The sequence below is a fragment of the Pezoporus wallicus genome, unplaced genomic scaffold (genome assembly GCF_028554395.1).
Source record: "Pezoporus wallicus isolate ANWC-B61680 ecotype Strahan unplaced genomic scaffold, APGP_CSIRO_Pwel_v1 contig_6274, whole genome shotgun sequence".
Classification (NCBI taxonomy): domain Eukaryota; kingdom Metazoa; phylum Chordata; class Aves; order Psittaciformes; family Psittacidae; genus Pezoporus; species Pezoporus wallicus.
In genome coordinates this window covers 1,267,884-1,287,951 of record NW_026635738.1, presented here as the reverse complement: position 1 = coordinate 1,287,951, position 20,068 = coordinate 1,267,884, and the positions used below count along the sequence as shown (strand labels likewise).

The following is a 20,068-nucleotide window of genomic DNA, read 5'->3' as shown; positions in this document are numbered from 1 at the left end:
TGCAAGGTTCCTCTCTTTTTCCTCCTTCCTACTGGAAGAGGGAGTGGGGATGGGGCTCGGCCTCCTCCTGTCCCAGGAGAGCTCTGGGTGCCTCCTTTCCTGCATGAGGAAAGCAAAAGCTTCAGCCCCACCAGCCTTCACTTCCCTTTTCTTGCACCACTTAATGGTTATGTAGCAGTATGCTTTGAAGTGAAGCAACCACCAAACCTCTCCCTGTGGTGGGCAGCAGGCTGCTCTCATCCAAGGGGAAGCTCCTGGTGGAGCACCCTACTCCTGCTGTGGGGCAGGAAGCCCTTCTTCCACTGAGGGCCTGTTGTGGGGCCCCCAGGGCCCCTGACCCCTAGAAGAGGTGACAACAGCCCTTCCTGCTGCGGTCCGCAGTGATGGGAGCAGGCTTGAGCCAAGCAGTGTGGTGACCTCCCTGTGCTGCAATCTATGGCATCTCCCTCCTGCCAACGGCCCAGCCATGGGTTGCCCTGGCTGTAGCCAAGTCCTTGCCATCAAACAGTGATGCTGGCAACATCCCCCAACCCCTGGCCGTAGCATGCTGTCCCCAGAAGCAGCATGGTGACTATATCCATAGGATGGTTATCCTTGGGATAACACTGTGATCCTGCCCGTGGTGAGGTGTCCTGGCTGTACTGTGCTGTCCCCAGACACAAGACGGTGCCCACAGCTGCAGCACAGCGATGCCCAGGGCTGTGCTGTGGTACCCACGGCCGCAGCAGAGCGATGCCCAGGGCTGTGCTGTGGTACCCACGGCCGCAGCAGAGCGATTTCCAGGGCTGTGCTGTGGTGCCCAGGGCTGTGCTGTGGTACCCACGGCCGCAGCAGAGCGATGCCCAGGGCTGTGCTGTGGTACCCACGGCCGCAGCTCGGGTGCGCGCACCTGCCGTTCCACCCCCCCCGGCCGATGGGTGGTTCCTCCCGTTGCCCGCACGCGGCGCTGCGGACGAGCCCACGCGGTAGACGCGCGGGGGGGGGGGGGGAGCCGGGCAGGCGCGCTGCCGGCGCGGGGCGCGCTCGGAGCGGAGCGGGCGGCGGGGGAAGATGGAAGGAGCCTCCTTCGGAGCGGGCCGGGCCGGGGGAGCCATCGACCCCGTGGATTTCCTGAAGCAGCCGCAGACCATCCTCCGGGTGACGACCTGGGTGAGGCAGAACGGTCATCCCGGCGGGGCAGCGGGGCCGCGGGGCTCGGCACCGGGCGTTGGGCAATGCCCGGAAGATGGGCAGAGCACACTGCAGCGTGCGGTGCCCCTTGCGTTGGGCAGTGCCCGGGTGATGGGAATTGCGGTGCCCGTGCAGGGTGCAGTGCCCGCTGCAACACGCAGTGTGCGCGGTGCTTGTGCGGCGCCCGTTGCAGTGTGCGGTGCCCGTGCCGGGTGCGGAGCGCAGGTACCGTGCGGCGGTGCTGCAGGCGTGCGGCGCTGGTGCAGCCGTGCCGGGTGGTGCCCGGCTGAGGGGCTCCCGGGGGGTGTTCGCCCGGAGTTTCCTTGGGGAAGGTGCGGCGGGTGAATGTGCCCCTGGTGCTTGAGGAAGGAGCAAGCGGATGAGGTCTAAATCGGCAGGCAGAGGACATTTTCCTTCCATGCTCTGTGCGTATGTGTGTGTGACAGAAGAAATCTGGGAGCCAGCCCTGCCCAGCTGCCCCTGTTCGTGCAGAAGAATGTCATCTTTTTTGGCTGTTTCCCATCTGAGTTCCTCCTGTGGAGCAGGAGGTTGGAAGATGCTGTGTGGCAGCTCAGGGAAGGCTTTGCTCGCTGATGGTCCGTGAATAAGCAGCACAGGGAGCTGCACGCTGGTGCTCGCTGGGGCCGTGGTGCCCGAGGGAAAGGGCAGGCACTGATTCTCCTCCCCAGCCTGGCTTTTACCTGCTAGGATTTGCAGGCATGAATGATTCCAGAGGTCGGCAATGCCGGGCCCTTCCCAAAAGGGGGCAACCAGTTAGTTGGGTCTAACTGGTGCTCCCAACAGCCGGCTCCTGGCTCCAGTGCTTGGTTGGAGGCTGTGGGTGAGCCAAGCTGGGCCTGGGGGGCTCATCCTCACCCGTGTCACATCCCTGCTGTGCACGGAGGCTCTCGGCCACCGCACTGGCTCTGTGTCACCCTCAGCAGTGCCCCATGGAAGCAGGGAGTGAAGGAAAGGTGTGGGAGAAGGTGCTGCCCACCCAGCTCCCTCCTTCACACTCACCCAGTGGGTGCGTTTGGGGGTGCCTGGATGAGGCCCTGTGCAGCACAGCATGGGAGCATGTGCTTATCTTTAAGCACGTGAGCAATTCCAGCTGCAATCACATGCTTATCGTTAAACCACATACTGAAATCTTTAGCTGGATGGGGGCCAGCGTGCTCTCCAGAGCTTTGAGACAGCCCCCAACCCCTTTACTGGAGAACAGAAGGTCAGGTATGGATGTGGAGCATCCAGGTTGGGCTGGATGGGGTGTTTTGGGTAGGGTTTGGGTACCTGGCAGCAGTTGTGTCCTAGAAGAATGGTCTCAGTCCTGATAAACCTGGTCCAGATCCACATGGCTCCTCCTCGATCCCCCTTGAGTGACAAACTGTTGGCAGTGGTGCTGGTCTGGGGTACAGTTGGATAAATCGTGGGCCTGTTGATGGTGAGTTAGGCCTTCCATAAAGAGCTCATCCTTCTTGTCGTACAGAAGGGGATCTGCACTGCTGGGAAGCAGGAACAGAATACGGAACATAGAGATAAAAATTCCAGCTTAGAAAACAGCCATGCATACATTTGCTGGCTGATTTACTCAATGGCAGAGTCACTCGATTCATGGTTCTGTGTTCACCAGAGAGCTTACAGCTACAGAAATACATCAACTTAACCCCAAGCAAGTGCAGGGCTCACTGGTGTGGACAAGTGTGGGATGAGCGCTGTGCTGGCCCAGGCAGAAATGTTTGCAGTATTTGGGGTTGGCTCTGAAGTCACTGAGCTCAAAGGGAGCGTTTCTGCTGTTTTCAGAGGGGGATCAGGCTGTGGAAGCTCACATTAAAAGCCCTTAGAGCCGCTTTCCCCAGGTCTCCTGTTTGCTGGCAGATCTGTTGAGGACCCTTCTTCATCACTGCTCCAGCTCGGGGGTTCAGAGCCCTGCTTGGCTGCTGCAGTCCAGTTACCTCTGTCTCAAACCAGTTCCCAGTGTGGGCAGGGCCTGCAGCTGGGTGAGAGGTGGGATTGGAGGGGAGAGGTGGGGATGTGGCAAGTGGCAGTGTCTGCTCCTTATCACACCATGCTGGTGGCCGAGGCAGCATCATGGACCAAAGTCCCCCTGGGATGCTCCCTCATTCACAAAGCAAACAGAAACCTTCCCAGGTCCCTGCCTGCTGTCACAGGGGAGATGGGCTCCCCATGCCTGCATGTGGCAGAAGAGCCACAGCCCTAAATGGTTGTTCAGAAAGCCCTTGACTGAGGCTTTGAGGATGGCTGAGTTTAGGTGTTGGACTGGGTTTTATTCATGTGGGTTTCCTTCCTGTGCTCATCTTTTTAAACGTGTTTAACCTGTGCAGTTGGATCAAACCTCAGAACCATAACCCTGGCTGCGCATAGGACATCAATGATCCTTTGGTGAGAAAAGGAGGGAGCGGAGATGTCCCGGTTTGGGTGGGAGGACACCAGGACAAAGGTGGTGGAGAGCCACCACGAGGCTTTGGGGCCAGCTTCACCCACCTGATGTGAGCCACTCTGTGCCCATCAGGCCCATCACCATTGCTGGGGTTTCACAATGCACCACCACCAAAGGGGGGTCCAGCTCCCTTCTGTGTCTCTGGAAGGTGTTTTGGGGCCCTGGGCTCAGTCTTTACTCTGGCAAACATCTAAGAGACTGGCAGGTGAATGGTGACTTCAGTGTGGAAATCCCCAATGTAAGTGATGGCAAGAGGGGATTCCTGATTCAACCGCACTCGGGAACATCTCCCTGAGAGGCAGAGTAATTCAGAGTATCTGCAGGGAAAACAGCCCTCCTGGCTTGAGCTGTAAAACCAAAAGCTGGAAACAGTCATGTAACAGTTCCTCATTCATCTCTTCCCCCTCCGTCTGGTGCTGTTTGTCAGATGAAGATGTGATCACTTGTGGTTTTCTTTTAGAGACATGTTTTGCACAACAAAACAAGCCGGCTATTCAGGAAGGATGCCCACAGGATCATGAGTTCCCTTCTCCAGGGCTACCAGGACCAGTTGGGCTTTCAAGTGGCCACGCAGCTTGGCGGGGGCACTGTTCATTTAACGTTGGGTTAGGTTTGACTTTTAAAAGCAGGTCTGGAAGATATTCCAGCAGAGTAAATGCTTGCAGTAATTCCTGTAGGAGCAGCAGCACAAGCGCGGTGCCCGGTCCCATCCGTGCAGCCACGCTCACCAGTCGGCTTCCTCCATGGAGCTCAGCATGAGATCAGGTCCTGATTTTGTAATCACAGAATCCCAGCCTGGTTTGGGTTGGAAAGGACCTTAAGGTCATCCAGCTCCAACCCCTGCCATGGGCAGGGACACCTTCCACTGGAGCAGCTTGCTCCAAGCCCCTGTGTCCAACCTGGCCTTGAACACTGCCAGGGATGGGGCAGCCACAGCTTCTCTGGGCACCCTGTGCCAGTGCCTCAGCACCCTCACAGGGAAGAGCTTCTGCCTAAGAGCTCATCTCAGTCTCCCCTCTGGCAGGTTAAAGCCATTCCCCTTGGCCTGTCCCTACAGGCCCTTGTCTAAAGCCCCTCTCCAGGTTTCCTGTAGCCCACCCTACAATACAAACCCTTAAGTATTTTCTTTAAAGCCTGACCCATCTGCTGCCTTCTCCTCCTGTTTCTTAAAGCTGAATAAATCTGTGCTCCATCCCCTGGATCACTGAGCTTTTCCTCTGCAGTGTTTTATCGCACTGGGCCCAATGTTTTGTTTGGGTTTTCCTTGCAGCAATCTGATGCTTTTAAGAGCAAAACCTTTATTAGGGGCCTGGACTCAAGCAGCCAGATCTGATTACTTGGCAGAGGCCTGGCAGCAGAGAGACAGTCCCTGTAGCCTCTGATGTGCAGCAGGAAACCTTCATTACCAGAGCTTACTTGGGCTCAGGTCCAGCCTGGTCTTTATGTGCTCAGCTCTGCACTGATGCCGGGCTCAGTCCATATTGCAGCAGAGCATTGTCTGTGCTTCGCTGCGTTGTGCCTTTGGTAAGGGATGTGCTGGGGGGTGGTTTGATGTATTAGGAATAGTTGGTGGTTCTTGGGAGAAGGGAGTGTGCTCTTTCCATCCTGGACCAGGCTTGTTCTGTTTCTCCAGCGGGATGGAGAAGGCAGTGTGTGTGCTCATGGCAAAAGGTGTATCTGTTGTATCCAGAGCAGAAGAGCCAGGCAACAAAGAAGAGCATGGCTCCAGGATTGGAACCAGATGATCTTTAAGGTCCCTTCCAACCCAAAGCATTGGCAGTACCCTGCACCCTCAGCACAGAGCACTCTTGAGGAGCCTCACACCCGGGTTGAAGCTGCAGGAGCCCTGGTTTGAGGTGCTGGGGAGCAAGCATTTGGGTTTGCAGGGCTACAACACGCAGCTCTTGTGCAGGGCTGGAGTTGGAGCCTGGAATGCTCTCCTGCTGGAGTAGACATCAATGGGAAATGCAAGGTGGGATCCTGGTGCTCATCGCTGGATTACAATCTTTGAATGGGTGCTCTCATCACATTAGAAGTAATTCAGGAAAGCTCAGCCATGTGGTCATCCATGTACACCCCTTCCCAGCTGATGGGCCTGGTAGACATACCCATAAACCTATTCCAGCCAGCACCATACCCCCCTTTCTGTGCCAGAAACCACGGCAGGTCTTTGCGTTGTGGTCCCATCCATAATCCTGGTGGAAGATCTGGCAGTGCTCAAAGCAGTTATTTCGCCTTCACAGCCTCCAATAAGTTATGCAGATCTGTGCTGGAAACGTCCCCGTGACTGACAACTGTAAAGGGAAACTGGAGAGGGACCCAGGACCTGGTTCCACCAGGATCTGAGCCAGGTGGGTGTTGAAGGAGGCTGGTCCTCTGCCAGGGGTCTAACTCATCACTGAGTGGAGTATCTGCGCAAGGTATCTCTGTGACTTGAGACAAGGGCTTAACTGGGGTATAAGCCATAAGGAAACGCTTATTGCCAGGCAGGATTTGACCTTCGTTGTCTTCCCTTCTCCTCTGCTAGCACATCCTTCACTTGCTGGTGGTGGCTGGAGGAGGGCGGGATGCTGAGCAGGGTATCTGTCTCCCTGATGCTCTCATTACAATGGTGAAGGATGCTACCAGCACCATTGAGTGTAAGCTCCAGCAGAGGAAATTGGCTGTGGATTATTTTCTTCATGCATTACATTCCCTTGCTGTTGACGTTAATGGTTGCTTGGGTGTGTAATCAAAGCAAGGCTTCGCAGTCTCCTACATCCCCACACCTTCTGGTAATGCTTTTTATAGGTCCCAAATCCAAGTGCAGTGCATCAGCAGTGGAAACATCTCACCTTAAAATGGCTGACTGTTCACACACTGAGGCTTTCAGCTCTTTGTTCTCCTTGTGATGGTTCTGCTCAGACCATGAGGTTTCCTGAGGCACATTTTAGGTGCCTGGGCTGCAGGAGGCTAAAAGCAATGGGGATGAACAATGTGCATGTCCTGGGGTGCAGGCGGCTCGAGCCCCAGGAGGGAACACTGCTCTGTAAAGTGTAATTACAGCAGTGAGCCAGGCAGCCAGGCCAGCACCTTCTTCCAGACGGCAGGAATCTGGTGCAGAGAAGGCAGATGCAGGTCTCCCAGCTTTATGCACACCTAAAATGGTGTCTCCATCGTGGGGCACATGGGCATCCCCAGCACCCTGGGTTCCTGTGAGCGTCTGGTGGTAGCTGTGGGTCCAGAAGCTGTGGCCACACAAGGAACCTGCCCTCTCAGGCTCCCCTTTCTCTTTTTTAGGGGGAAAAGGATGAGATCTCACTCAGCCTCCCATTGCAGGGCTGCTTCTGTGCTGCTGACAGCCTGCCCAGCACCTCCAGCACAGTCCCTATGGGACATCCATCAGCACAGGACACCTGGCACTGGATCACAGCCGTTGTCAGAGAGGACAAAGGAAGCAAGAGGTCTTGCCTAAAATAGGGTAATGGGGGAAAATAGGAGGTGGGCAGCAAGCAAGGAAGGAGGGTGAAGTACAAGTCTTAATGGAAAGGATGGGAGAAAACTCTCCCCCTTCCCATCCTTCCTAGCAGGTAAATGCAAAGAGGAGCACTAATGGTCTGTGCCACTGGAGTTGCTGGGGCTTTGACAGTGGGGAGAGCAGGATGTGACCATCCCACACACCAGGCTGAGACCCTGAGCTGCAAGTGGGTTGATGTGGAAGCTTCGGCAGGGGAGATGCAGTTTCATAGCGGGGTGCCTGCAGGTTATCCATGTTTGCAGCAGTCCACCCAGCACAAGGACAATTTGTTGCTGGTTGTGTTGGGTTGTTCAGCTGGAAACTGGAGCATCCCATGAATGCTCGGGCTCCTTTGCAGGGCCTGTGGGATATGGAAGCACCCCACTGGAAGGGTGGGCAGGCTTGGGATGGATGCAGCAGCTCACACAGCAGATGCCCCTGTGCTGTGCGTGCCGGCGACCTTGGCACTGGGTCCATGCTGTCCCTGCCATGGCTGGTCATGGGGACTGCAGTTGTGGGGACAAGCAGGAGGAGATGGAGCAGCACCTCTGGAGAGCAGGATCTCTGAGTCCTTGCTCACCCATAAAACCACTGTCAGGGGCAAATCTGACCTTGGGTTTTCCCTTTCGAGCCTCTGATGTGCTGGTGGTGGGTTTGGGCGAGTGCGGTTTGCAGAGCTGGTTGGAAAAGGGTATTTGTTTTGCATGAACTTTAAATTACAGTATGGGTTTTACTTCCTCCCCACCACCTACCCCCATTTTCTCAAAGCAGATTTGTTCCTCTATACTTAGAAGGACACCTCCAAATCTGTTCTCATTAAAATGTTTCCCCAGCACCGGTTGGGGTTTTTATTGAAGAAAAGCTGGAACATTTCAATCAGGAGAGAAAAGCCGTGCAAAGACTTGTTTGCACTGAAAAGCGTGTTTTGACAGGAAGATTTCAGCCAGCACTGATGTTTTGCATCACATTGATAGATTTGCATCTATCAAATGCACACTTGCAATTCGCTGCTATTTCGGCCTCCTGAGAAGAAGCCGCGTGTCCCTTGTTGCCTGCACCCAGTCGAGGGGGTGTCATGGGGGGGTGGCTCAGGTCACCTGGCAGCAAGGAGGATGCTTTGCTTTGCAAAGCCCTCGGGAGCTGGAAGTTAAGTGCTGAAACATCCTATTTGATCCCATTTCTGGCAATAGTTGTGGTTGCAGCGCTCCATGGGCGTCCTCCATCGACAGCCCCCTATGTGCAAGCCTGTGTGCAGGCAGCCAGGACCCCTGTAATGTCGTTAATTACTAATTTCATCCTTAATCTTTAATTTACCAGAGCCCTCCCTCACCCACTGAAACTGTGAGCTCCTGATAAGCACCTGAAAGCACAGAGAAGCAATCCAGTTAATCCTGGGAGGACTTGGAGAGGGGCTTTGCACAAGTGATGTAGGGACAGGCCAAGGGGAATGGCTTTAACCTGCCCGAGGGGAGACTGAGATGAGCTCTTAGGCAGAAGCTCTTCCCTGTGAGGGTGCTGAGGCGCTGGCACAGGGTGCCCAGAGAAGCTGTGGCTGCCCCATCCCTGGCAGTGTTCAAGGCCAGGTTGGACACAGGGCTTGGAGCAAGCTGCTCCAGTGGAAGGTGTCCCTGGATGAGCTTTAAGGTCCCTTCCAACCCAAACCATACGATTCTGTGCTTCTATGACTAAGTAAAACACTTAGTGTGCACTTGCAGAAGCTGAGCACAAGTTCTGTGGCCTGCCAGAGAAATAATCCCATGGAATCAGAGGTTCTCAATTATTCATGTTTTCCAGAATCACATTATTTCTTCCAGGGCCTGTTTTATAAATGCTGCTGCTATTTCTGATGGTAAATAACAATTTTGCATTATTTATGAACAGATTTTTACAACTGCTGATATTACAGCTGCTGCCAAAGCCCTGGGAAAATGATTATTACTGTTTGTTGTTGTTCCTCCTTACAATGCAAGCCTCTTGTTCTGAGCGTGATGAGGATGATGTGCCCGTCGCGGTGTGACAGCCCAGTGCTCCCTGGGTGCAGCGCCAGCAAGGAGCAGGGTGCAAGGGAAGTGGGTGACTCAGGTTGCCATCAGGCTCATGGCTGCTGCTCGGAGCTGAGATGAGGTGGGGATGGAGGGGAACAGGACCTGGGGCATGGTTAAATTCCAAGAGGAGGAAGGTCTGGTTATCTCCTTGTGCAGCCATGGGGAGGTCCATGGGACATATGTACTTTCTGTCGCTATTGGTGGTCCAGATGAAATCAAAGGTTGCACCTGGCTTTTGCAGATGCACATTTGGAATCCCACATTTCTAGGAGGGAAGTCTCCCTTGCAGAGCCATCTGTTTGTTCTCCAGCTTGGAGGAGACTCAGTGGAGACGGTCTGAGAGGTGTTTGTTAATGGGGATGCTTGCGTTTGGAAGTAACTTCAGACAGGAGAAGCTTCAGCTTCATCCCAGCGCTGAAAGGAGTTTGGAGGAGAGAAATCTGAATGAAATTCCTCAGGGCAGGCAGGATTGAGACATTTGGCATGTGCTTGGGAGTAAATCTCTATCACCACATTACATTAAAGAGCTTTCTGAAGGGTTTGCTCGTAGTGCCTTCTGCTAACACAGTGCTATGAGGAGTGTGGGGCTGTAGGAGGTGGCCCGTGGCCAGGCATCAGCCACGAGGTGCAGGTGACTTTGCAAAGGCCTCCAGCTGCAGTCTCTCCTGTGGCTCTTCTGCCTCTGTCTGTCGCCTGTCTCAGTCTCGTGCCCCTTCAGGAGATGCAGCAGGGCGTCCCGAGCAGGAGCTGTATCACACCCCAAACCCCATGCTCCCAGGTAGTCACAGCGGCATCCTGGGGGAGCCTCTTGTCTCCCTGCCTGCATATGAGGCCTCCGGCTGTGTCCTGCGGGCGTGCAGGGATGCAGGGAGCCGGTGCTGGCAGCGAGGGATGAGATCAGAGGTTCCCAGCTTGCAGGAGGGGGCTCTGCAGCCTGGCTCCCTCCCTGCTCCCAGCGCTGGAATCCAGCAGCGTCGCGGCTTTAATGGAGCAGGCTCCGGAGCAAATCGTAATGCAGCTGCTCCCGCAGCGTCCGCTTGGTGCTGGGAGATAAGGGAATGACTTCAGCGTGCAGCATCAGGATTGGTGTTCATCGAGGCAGCCAGCCGGCTCCTTCCTGCCTGCGGGGATGTGAAACACCCTCAGGTCCCAGCAATGGGACCACCAGCAACCCCCCTGTCCCTCTTAGGGCCAAAACCAGCTCACTGGATAATGGCTGCAGACGCTGCATCCTTCAACCCCTGCTGAGCCAGGTGAGAAATCATAGAATCATGGCTGGAAAAGACCTTTAAGATCATCAAGTCCAACCATTATTGCCCTGCCATTCATGGGGCAGCCTGTCCCCTGCCCCACTGCACTGAGGGTGCCGTTCCCATCTCCCCACGCTGCCGTGTCCTTGTCCCTTCTCTGGGCCAGGGCTGGATAGCAGCTCAGTTATCCTCTGTAGCTTCATTTCTCCCTGCTCTGCAGTGACACAAGGGGGTTTATCGAGCACAGCCTGACAGTGGAGAGCAGAGCCTCGGCCCATCTATTTTTTCCCTCCCCAGCCTCTCTGGGAACAACATCTCTTAAAATACCCTGCAAATGAAGCCACTGAAAGGCAGCCAGGCTCGCAGGGAAGGAAGACCTTGGTACCATCCACCAGCTCATTCATCAGGGCCACCAACCAGATGAGAGTCAGGATCTGTCTAACAAATGCCACGTTGCCATGGAGTCAAAGACAAGATTGAATCCAATTACGTTGCTGTTGGGAAACAGAGTTCAACGTAAGCGGCAGCGAGTTGTGTTTTCTCCTTCCTCCTGCAGATCTTCTCCATCGTGGTGTTTGGCTCCATCGTGAACGAGTGCTACGTGAACAAGGACAGCCAGACCCCCGTGCTGCACTGCATCTTCAATGAGAATGAGAGTGCCTGCAGCTACGGCATCGCCGTTGGCATCATCGCCTTCTTCGGCTGCATCTTCTTCTTTGTGGTGGACCTCTACTTCCAGCAGATCAGCAGCGTGAAGGACCGCAAACGCGCCGTCCTGCTGGACCTCGGCTTTTCAGGTACCTCTGGCTTTGCTGGCTCCTCAAGGATGATGCTGGCTCCATGGGCAGTGCGGGGTTGTTGCTGTGCCCTGCAGCTCCACGCCTGAGTCCATGGCACGGCACCATTCGTGTGCCTCTGACAGGGAGAAGAGGGGTGGCAGATGGGTTGTCCCATCCAGCCATGAGCTCCGAGGCAGCAGTGGGGAAAGCAAGTGTGTGGTGGCTTGGGGACAGTGGGTGTCCCACTGGTCCGTGTCGTGTCTCCAGTTGGAGATGTTCAGTGAGCTGCTTTCAGTGAGGCCACCCACAGAAGTGAGGCTTGGTGCTCACACCTCAGAGACCAGACAGGGCAATTTCCCCTGCCACGTCCCTGTTTCTGGCTCACGTAGAGGTCGTTTCATCGGTTACATCCGGGTCTGTGTTCACTTAGTGCGTGTGTTTTGGAACAAAGCAGGAACACTCCATACCACTGCAATCCCTCACTGCCTCCAGGACCGGGGGGGCTGGGAGTCCCAAAGGCTGGCACAGATCCTCTGTGCTGTCCTGAGCCCCTCGGCCAGGGGCTCATCCACGCAGGATGCCTTGAGCCAGGAGAGCCATCCTCCGCTCTGCTGCTGGGGGAATCACGTGCCTGAGCTTGAGCTGATGTTCTCCGGTTCCAGGCTCTGGTGTTAGTGAAGCCTGAAGGTGATTTATCCAGCACCAGCGCTGCTGATGGCTCTCCAGCCCCAAATGAAAACAGCCGTCATCGCCTCCCTCTGCTCCCCTCTTGTTGAGGATGTTCTCTTCTTGCTGGAAAGCTCATTTCCACGGTGCTGGAGCGCCGTTAGAGGATATTTACAGCCCCTTCCATGGGGCTCAGTGCCTGCAACCCTTTGATTCAGACGGAAGGGGAACATCGCATCCATCTTGTGGCTGATGCTGTGTGTCATGGTGTGAGGATCCTGCCTTCCCCCTCCAAACAGCCCTTCTCTCCCTGCCAGGCATGTGGGAACCAGCACCGTGCTCCATCTCTGCCTTCTTTCTCTTTGGTGCTTGTCACGGGTACGCATCTGCGGCTTCAGCAGCGAGCTGGGGAGGATGAGTTCTGCCCTGCAGAGCTGCTGATGTGCTGTGCAGGGCTTGTGCTCTGCCCCAGGGCCAGGCTGCAGCACTGCACCAGTGGTGGGGGTGCAGAGAGCCCTGTAACTCACACTGGATGTGGATGCACTCGTGCATCTTATATTGCACTTAGGAATAAGTGGCAAGATCAAGGGGAATAAAGGAAGCTTCTTTCCTCTCCCTGCAGTCAGACTGTGCTTTGCAGCCGCCTGCCCCACGGGACCAGCAGTGTGGCTGCTCATCCTGATGTGCTGATGATCCTTGGGAAGGTGCTGGGTTGCTCAGCATCCCGGTGCCTGAACACCCAGAGTCTTTGTGCCTTTGTGCCAGGGATGCTCAGGAAAGCTGGAGAGCCTTAAAACAGCATCAGTGAAAGCTCCAGGTTGTGCTGCTCCTCTTCCCAGCGCTGGAAAACATCACTGCTCCTTACACTTGTGTGCCTGTGCCTTGCTTCTTGACTTGTTTCCTGAGCTCCTTGGCATCAGGCAGTGCTGGAGGCTGTGAGTGAATTAGGGGAGCTGCAGCCCTGTCTTGCTCAGCCAGATTGGCTGCCAGTAAGGAGTCATCAGCAGGGAGGTTTTGTTCAGTCCCACAGAGCCCAGGGAACTGAGGACAGGAGGAGTCAGTGGAGGGCAGCAGGGATGAGCAGAGCTCTGGCACATGAAGCCCGTGTGTCCCTCAGCTCCATGGGCAGCTCCCCCACATCCCTGCCCCAGGGAGTGACACACAACGAGCTGTGCTGTTGGGATGCACGGACATCCCAGGTCACTTTGATCCCTGGGAGCAGGGGTTGGGAGCAGGGCTTAATCCCAGCCCATCCCTATTCCTAGGTGACTGTGACTTGCCTTTTTGAAGCATTCTGGCTGTGTCCTTGGACCAAAGCATGGCCCATCACAGCACTGTCTCCTGCTGGTGCTGCTCCCAGGAGTGCAGGCTTCCTCTTGGGTGAGGTTTGCAGGATCCAGTGCAAAGTCTTTAAGGCACAGGGAATAGAGGGAATGGTGAGTTTGACACACTGGGGTGCTGGAACTGGAAGTGAGCTGGTAGCACCTTGACACCAGTGAGCAGGCTGAGATCCCATGTCCAGAGAGGCTGTGCTGTCGCTGCAGGGATCAGGGTGAGATGTAGGCAAGCTGAACCTAAGGCAGGTAACACACTGGGTGACCATACAGGGTTCCTTCCCTCCCTGTTTTTCCAGCAATCCCAAACCAGCCTCTTCTAAAGCAGCTCCTTTGGGCCACCACAGGCCAAGGCACCCAGGATCAATCACTGCTGCTTTGATGTCAAGGTGTTTGTGCATCAGCACACGGGGTCCTGGCAGCTGGGCAGGCTCGGGGCAGGGACAGCACTGAGCAGCTCTGTTCTCTTCCAGGTTTCTTGTCCTTCCTGTGGTTTGTAGCCTTCTGCTTCCTTGCAAACCAGTGGCAACGGACGACGATGAGCATAGGGGTTTCGCAAGGAGCAGACGCTGCCCGGGCAGCCATCACCTTCTCCTTCTTCTCCATCATCGTCTGGGTGAGTTCGGCTTCAGAGGAGGGCACAAACTGAACCTGCTCTGGGCTCAAGGGCTTGGAGGGGGAATCTGGGGCTTGGTTTGGGGAAGTGAATCCTGGTGGGCAGCGCGGGGCTCTTCTGGGGAACTCTGTGCTCCTGCAGATAGAGACGGAACTTGCGGTTTGGTACCCGGGAAGATCAGCTCCGTCCCCTCTCGCGGGGGAATTCCGCACTTCCCCTTGTCCTGCAGCGGATAAGTTGTGTTCCCATTGAAAACGTGTCAGCAGCCATGAGCTGCCCTCGTTTCGGGGCCCTGGGAGCCACTTGGTTGGAACTGAATGAGTCCCCAGGAGCAGATCACTGCAGTGAGCTGGTCTCATGGGATGGGAGTGGGATGTGGGGAGCTCTCGGCCCACCAGCTCACCCCCGGGGGAAGCCAGGCTGGTTCCTGCTGCCAGGACTTGCTCCCACTTTTTGGCTCTGTGCACCCCCTGTGGCACAGGGACATCTGCCACGGGTGCAAAACCCTGCAGGGCCCCTTGTCCTGTGATACTGGGGATAGCTGCACTGCTCCTGGGGCTGCATGTGGAGAAGCAGGGATGGCCTCCATCCCTCTCTTCCAGCTTTTCATGGGCAGAGAGCACCCAAGATGTGCACCAATCCCACATTGCCTTAAAGGAACTGGGGCAAAAGCCAGTCTGAGGCTTTCCAGCTGCCAGCCTGGCTCCAGTTACTCACCAGTTCAACTGCTCCCCACTGTTATTATCCAACTAAATCCCTTGTAATCCCAGCTCCCCCACAGCTCTTCTCTCATGCTGCATTGCAGCCCCCAGGGACTGGGGAGGATGCTCTCCCCCATCCCATCAGCATCTGCTCCCAGCCCAGGGAGGCCACTGGGGATGCTGGTCCCCTGCTGCCAGCATGGAGGATGTTTGGGATGTGTGGAGCCAGCAGCAGCCCCTCCATTGGCACCATGAATAAAGCCAGGAGCAATTGGGATCAACCAGTGCCTGCCCCCCTGGCACCAGCCCCAGCAGGGCAGTGGGCTCTGGGCAGTGCTTGGGAGCTGCTCTCAGTGTCTGAGTGGTTTTTTCCACCCCCTGAGCCCATCATTTATAAACTAATTGAATTGTTAATGAAACCTCCAGAACTGGGATGAGCGTGGGGTGCTCACAGCTCTGCCGCCGCTTCTCCCACCCTTTGTGACCTCAATTTCAGCAACCTGGAAGAGGGTGAAGGAGTCTCGGCAGAACTGACCTATTTTGCTTTCCCTCCCAGCAGCAGATGGGGTTACTGGTGCCAAATCGGCACAGGCAGGGACTGGAGCACAGGCTGCAACCCCACACAGGGCTTTGGAGGTCAACCTGTCACACAGAAACATCTTCTTTAGCATTAAGGGTTGTGGTCTGGGCTTGCTTTAGCTCTTGGCTATAATGGAGCAGGGCCACCAATGATCTGGGATGCTCGGATATGCTCAGAGCTTTGCAGGGAGCTGGGGGATCATAGAATCATGGAATAGTTTGGGCTGGAAGGGACCTTCTAAAGATCATTGAGTCCAACCCCCTGCAACGAGCAGGGACATCCTCACCTAGCTCAGGTTGCCCAGAACCACATCCAGCCTTAAGTGTCTCCAGTGATGGCACAGCCACCACCTCTCTGGGCAACCTGGGCCAGTGTTTTACCACCCTTACTGAAGAATTACCACCCTCAGTAAAGAACTTTTCCCTCTCCCTCTTTTAGTTTAAAACCATCACCCCTCATCCCATCATAACAGGCCCTGCTGAAAAGTCTTTCCCCATCTTTCTTATAGGCTCCTTTTAAGAACTGAAAGGCTGCAGTAAGGTCTCCCCAGAATGTGTGGTCCTGTGGGATGCAGCATCCTTGGGAGGGGATGCAGGATCCTGGAGGATGCAGGGTCCGGGAGGATGCAGGATCCTGGAGGATGCAGGGTCCAGGGGGATGCAGGATCCTGGAGGATGCAGGGTCCAGGAGGATGCAGGATCCTGGAGGATGCAGGGTCCAGGGGGATGCAGGATCCTGGAGGATGCAGGGTCCAGGAGGATGCAGGATCCTGGAGGATGCAGGGTCCAGGAGGATGCAGAATTCGGGAGGATGCAGGGTCCAGGAGGATGCAGGGTCCAGGGGGATGCAGGATCCAGGAGGATGCAGGATCCGGGAGGATGCAGGGTCCAGGAGGATGCAGGATCCGGGAGGATGCACGGTCCAGGAGGATGCAGGATCCTGGAGGATGCAGGGTCCGGGGGGATGCAGGATCCTGGAGGATGCAGGGTCTGGGGGGGAATGCAGGATCCTGGGAGGGAATGTGGGGTTCTGGTGGGGAATGTGGGGTCCTGTGGGCCGCAGGACCCTGGTGGAGGTGGGTTCCATCCCCCCTAACCCTGGCCCCTCGCCGCAGGTGGCGCTGGCGGTGAAGGCGCTGCAGCGGTACCGCCTGGGGACGGACATGTCGCTCTTTGCCACGGATCAGTTCGGCGCCGAGCCCGGCGCTCCCTACCCCGGCTACCCCAGCGGCAGCGGCGTGGAGAGCACAGACACCTACCAGAGCCCCCCCTTCACCGAGACCTTAGACACCAACCCGAAAGGTTACCAAGTGCCAGCGTACTGAGGGGCGAGTCCTGTGGTGCCGTACCCTGAGCCGGTCGATTGCAAATGTATTCAGTCCCATTTCCTTCATGTGGCAAGTCAGTGCTGGGTTCCTTACTATTAGCTAGTTGTGCAGTGGATTCTGTACAGTGGTATTGGTTCTTGTCTTACCTGTCCAAGGGTTTTATAAAAGCAGTGTTCCCTCTAAGTCAGAAGGAAGGAAGGAAGGAAGGTTGCTACCGCATCACCTCCGCGTGGCGAACGATGAGGAAACCTCTGCCTGAGGCTTGGCACCGGGCCGTGCCTGGGACACCTTCTCCTGTCCAACACAGTAGCTGAAGAGCTGTTACTTATCTCGTTCTTCCAGAGCTAACACAGAATCTCGTGGTGGCGAAGGGGGGGTCAGCTCCGTGCTGCTCCCACCGCAGAGCTCTCCTGTACACGTTCCATGGCAGGGGCCAAACCCACAGAGAGAGATGAGTGGTGTCTGTGTCCCCTTCATCTGTATATAGCTGCTGTACAGAGTCATCTCCACGCCAAGTGGCTCACCCTTAGCTTAGGATGCCAGTGGCACGTGGCAGGTTGGGGCTGTGGGGAACATCCCATTTGCTTCTGCGCTTCAACAGGGCTCTGGTTGAGGATGTCAAAAGCGGCTGCTGGAAGCTGGAAACCAGCTCAGCAATAGGTGGCTGCTTGTTAGGAACAGGCTTTTATCAGCAGCAAATAGCTGTGTGCTGCAGTTCCACTTCTTCCCCGAGGGGCTGGGACAGTTTGTAGCTGTACTAATGGCTTCTGGTTGGCAACGCAGAGCACTTAACTGTGCTCAGACCCAGAGCTGCCAGCACAAAGGCCTCAGCAGCTCAAAGCCCAGTGCAATCAGGAGCAGTCTTGAACTTGTGTTTTCAGACTGGGAGCGGGCGCTGTTTGTCATCAGCTGCAGCAGAACCTCAGGTGGAAACGTTCCTTGTGCCCTTGTCTCCAGAAATGAGGAACTCAGGTGAACTGGAAAGGCTTTAGAGGCTGTTGAAGTCCATTGTGAGGGGACCCCGGGTTTGGAAGCAGTGGGAGAAAAGAGGGAGTGAAAAGCTCCCAGGAAAGAGGCTCAGGTTTGGATTCAGCTGTGAAATTCCTGCCTTGGCAGAAGTGTGTAAAGCCCAATAGGTCCCTGTCAGCTCCCTGCCTGCTCTCCCTGCCTCACTGGTGGCTGTTTGTCACTAAGGACTGAGCAGAGGAGCTGAGACTTGAATCCCAGCCCCATGCTTAGAGGAGGGCAGGAGCCGTGTGCTGCTTCCTGACCTGGCGACCACTGGCCCCAGCTCTGCCTGCAGCAGGTTTCTGGTCATCATCAGCACAGCTCCTTTCTGCTGCATCCATTAACAACAGCGACTCCATCACGAGGGGTCATTTCCAGTGACCAAGTGCGTTCCTTGAGCACCGTTCAGGCCGGGCTAAATGTGCATTTCCAGCCAGGCTGGTGCTGAGCTCTTCCCTGGTGGCACCGGAGCCGCACTGGGATATTCCAGGCAGTGTTTCCCAACCTGGATCCTCCTCTCACGCTGCTGCAGCCTCCCCATGTGTGGTGGTACCAGGACCTTGCATCCTGCAGCGGTCCCCACCGTGGGCTTTCCCCGCAGGGACAGCAGAGGAGTTGCCTTCCCCTATGGAGCTCTGCACCCCCTTGGAGGCCCAAAAGCTATTGGGGTGCATTGGGCAGAGGCAGGAGCGTGAGCAGGGGATGCTGCTCTGCTTTATCAGAGGTGTCCCTTGCTTGGCTCATGCAAGGGGCAAGGAAGAGGTGACCGGTGCCAGATCCTTGCATGAAGCAAACCAGGGACACCCAAACCCCAATATTCTATAAGCCTAAATATATTGGACCCTAAATAGAACCCTAAATAAGGGTCCATCTAAACCAGACCCTTTGGATGTTTCTAGAGTCAGATTTGCTGGGAGCTAAAGAGAGGCAAAGGGGTTTAATACAGGGTACGGTAGAACCGTAGCAATATTTTCCTTAGAGGGAACACTGACGTTTTAGCAGCACAACCAGTAACTTGTGTTAATATTTTAGCAACAATAGAATCAATTTAAGTGTTTAAATTGATTGTACGTGAGGTAATGTCTGTTCGGTACCTTGTAGTTTTCTAACTATATACCTGTTCCAGAGTTTCCTTGTAACCGTAACCCACTAAAGCTCTGTCTGAGGGCTGGATGCCTCCTGCCCCCTGGTGTACCCATGCTCAATATTACAAGCTCTGAATGTACGCACCAAGGCCTGCGTTGCCTTTCTTTCCCCCCCCAACCTGCTCCCATCCTCTGCCGGTGGGGACCAGAAGGGACACACACCCCCTCCCAGTGAACGCTCTTGTGCCATCACTGACCTTGGGAGCAGCAGTGGGGACATGGGATGAGTCCAGGTGTCTGCAGTCAGCAGCAATCACGGCTCCCCAAAGGCAGCGTTCAACCACCTGTAAGTGGCAGTGAGGACCTGGATGCGTTTTGCTAGCAGGAGAAGAGGAGGAGGAGAAGGAGGAAGGGGTTTGAGCATCCAAGCGCAGCAGGAAGGCAGGATTGCTCCTTTATTAAATGAGAGCTGGGAATAACGTGTCCAACCACATTAACAGGCACCTTGAGGAAGCTTTACCCTCCAGAACATCAGTCCCCATTGGTGGAGGGGGACAGCATCCCAGCGAGGTATATGGGAAGGATCAGGCTGCTCTGCAGGCAGCAGGTACAGGCAGGCAGCCGGTACAGGCAGGCAGCCCACAGCTGAGTGCTTTCCACCATCAGCCCATTGAGGCAGGACGGGACAAGCCATCATCACTGTGGTACCACAGCACATCCCTTGCATGGAGTCCTCCTGCCGGGCTCTCCACGAGTTCCCACAGCACCCACGCCTGCCGTGCTGGGTGTTGCTGTCACCCATCAGCGTGTTGTGACCTGTCAGGCAGACCGGTGTGCACAGGTACAGCCTGTGACCACACACAACCTTACAGTTAGAGCTGGGCCCATGGCTGTGATAACTGTGGTGCATTACCTGAGCTGCAAGTATGTGTGACATCCATCTCTGCACTTCCCTCTCCCCTTTCTTTACCCCCCTGCACGCTTGCATTGGTACAGCAGCACTGCCTGCCTTGTCACCATCCACACCATGGCCTAAAGGGATACCAGGGCTGTGCTGTCCCATGGCCCCTTGGCTCTCCTGGAGCTCTCCAGCGTGCCAGGGCAGGGCTGTGCTGATCCCAGCTGCCTGGTGCTGAGCCTGGGTGTCAGGAGCAGAGTTCAAACCAGCCTGGACCCTCCCTGGAGATGGGTCTTCAAATGGCCTCATGCTGGCAGTGTGACAACGCAATTCCCAAAGTTAACCCCAGCATGGGCTTTGTGCATTTATTTGAAGCATATTAAAGAGCTTTGAAAGTACTGGATTTTTCCCAACATTTTCAGCTATTCCTGCCCAGCTGGAAGCTTTGTTTGACTGAGAACTTAGTACCTGCATTAAATGGCTCTGTATCATGCAGCTTGAGCAGACCCTCCTTGCTGTCCTGCCTACAGGCCATTGGGCTTCCAGCGCCTGCACCCGTTGCAGGATGAGTTCCCTATCAGCTCAGTGATGATTCCAGCATTTCCTTTCCATTTCTGTTAACCAGCAATTCCTTATGGGAGGATTCACAGCCTCC

At 55.6% G+C, this 20,068-nt stretch overlaps 1 protein-coding gene across 1 annotated transcript; it reads left to right on the top strand.

Annotated features, from left to right (window-relative positions):
- The first annotated feature begins 1,005 nt into the window (after positions 1-1,005).
- On the top strand, positions 1,006-18,659 carry SYNGR3 (synaptogyrin 3). Its single transcript, XM_057398118.1, has 4 exons — positions 1,006-1,149; positions 10,976-11,216; positions 13,672-13,814; positions 16,210-18,659. The coding sequence occupies exons 1-4, from the start codon at positions 1,051-1,053 to the stop codon at positions 16,417-16,419; spliced, it is 693 nt and encodes a 230-aa protein (XP_057254101.1). The 5' UTR covers positions 1,006-1,050; the 3' UTR covers positions 16,420-18,659.
- Positions 18,660-20,068: the final 1,409 nt, after the last annotated feature.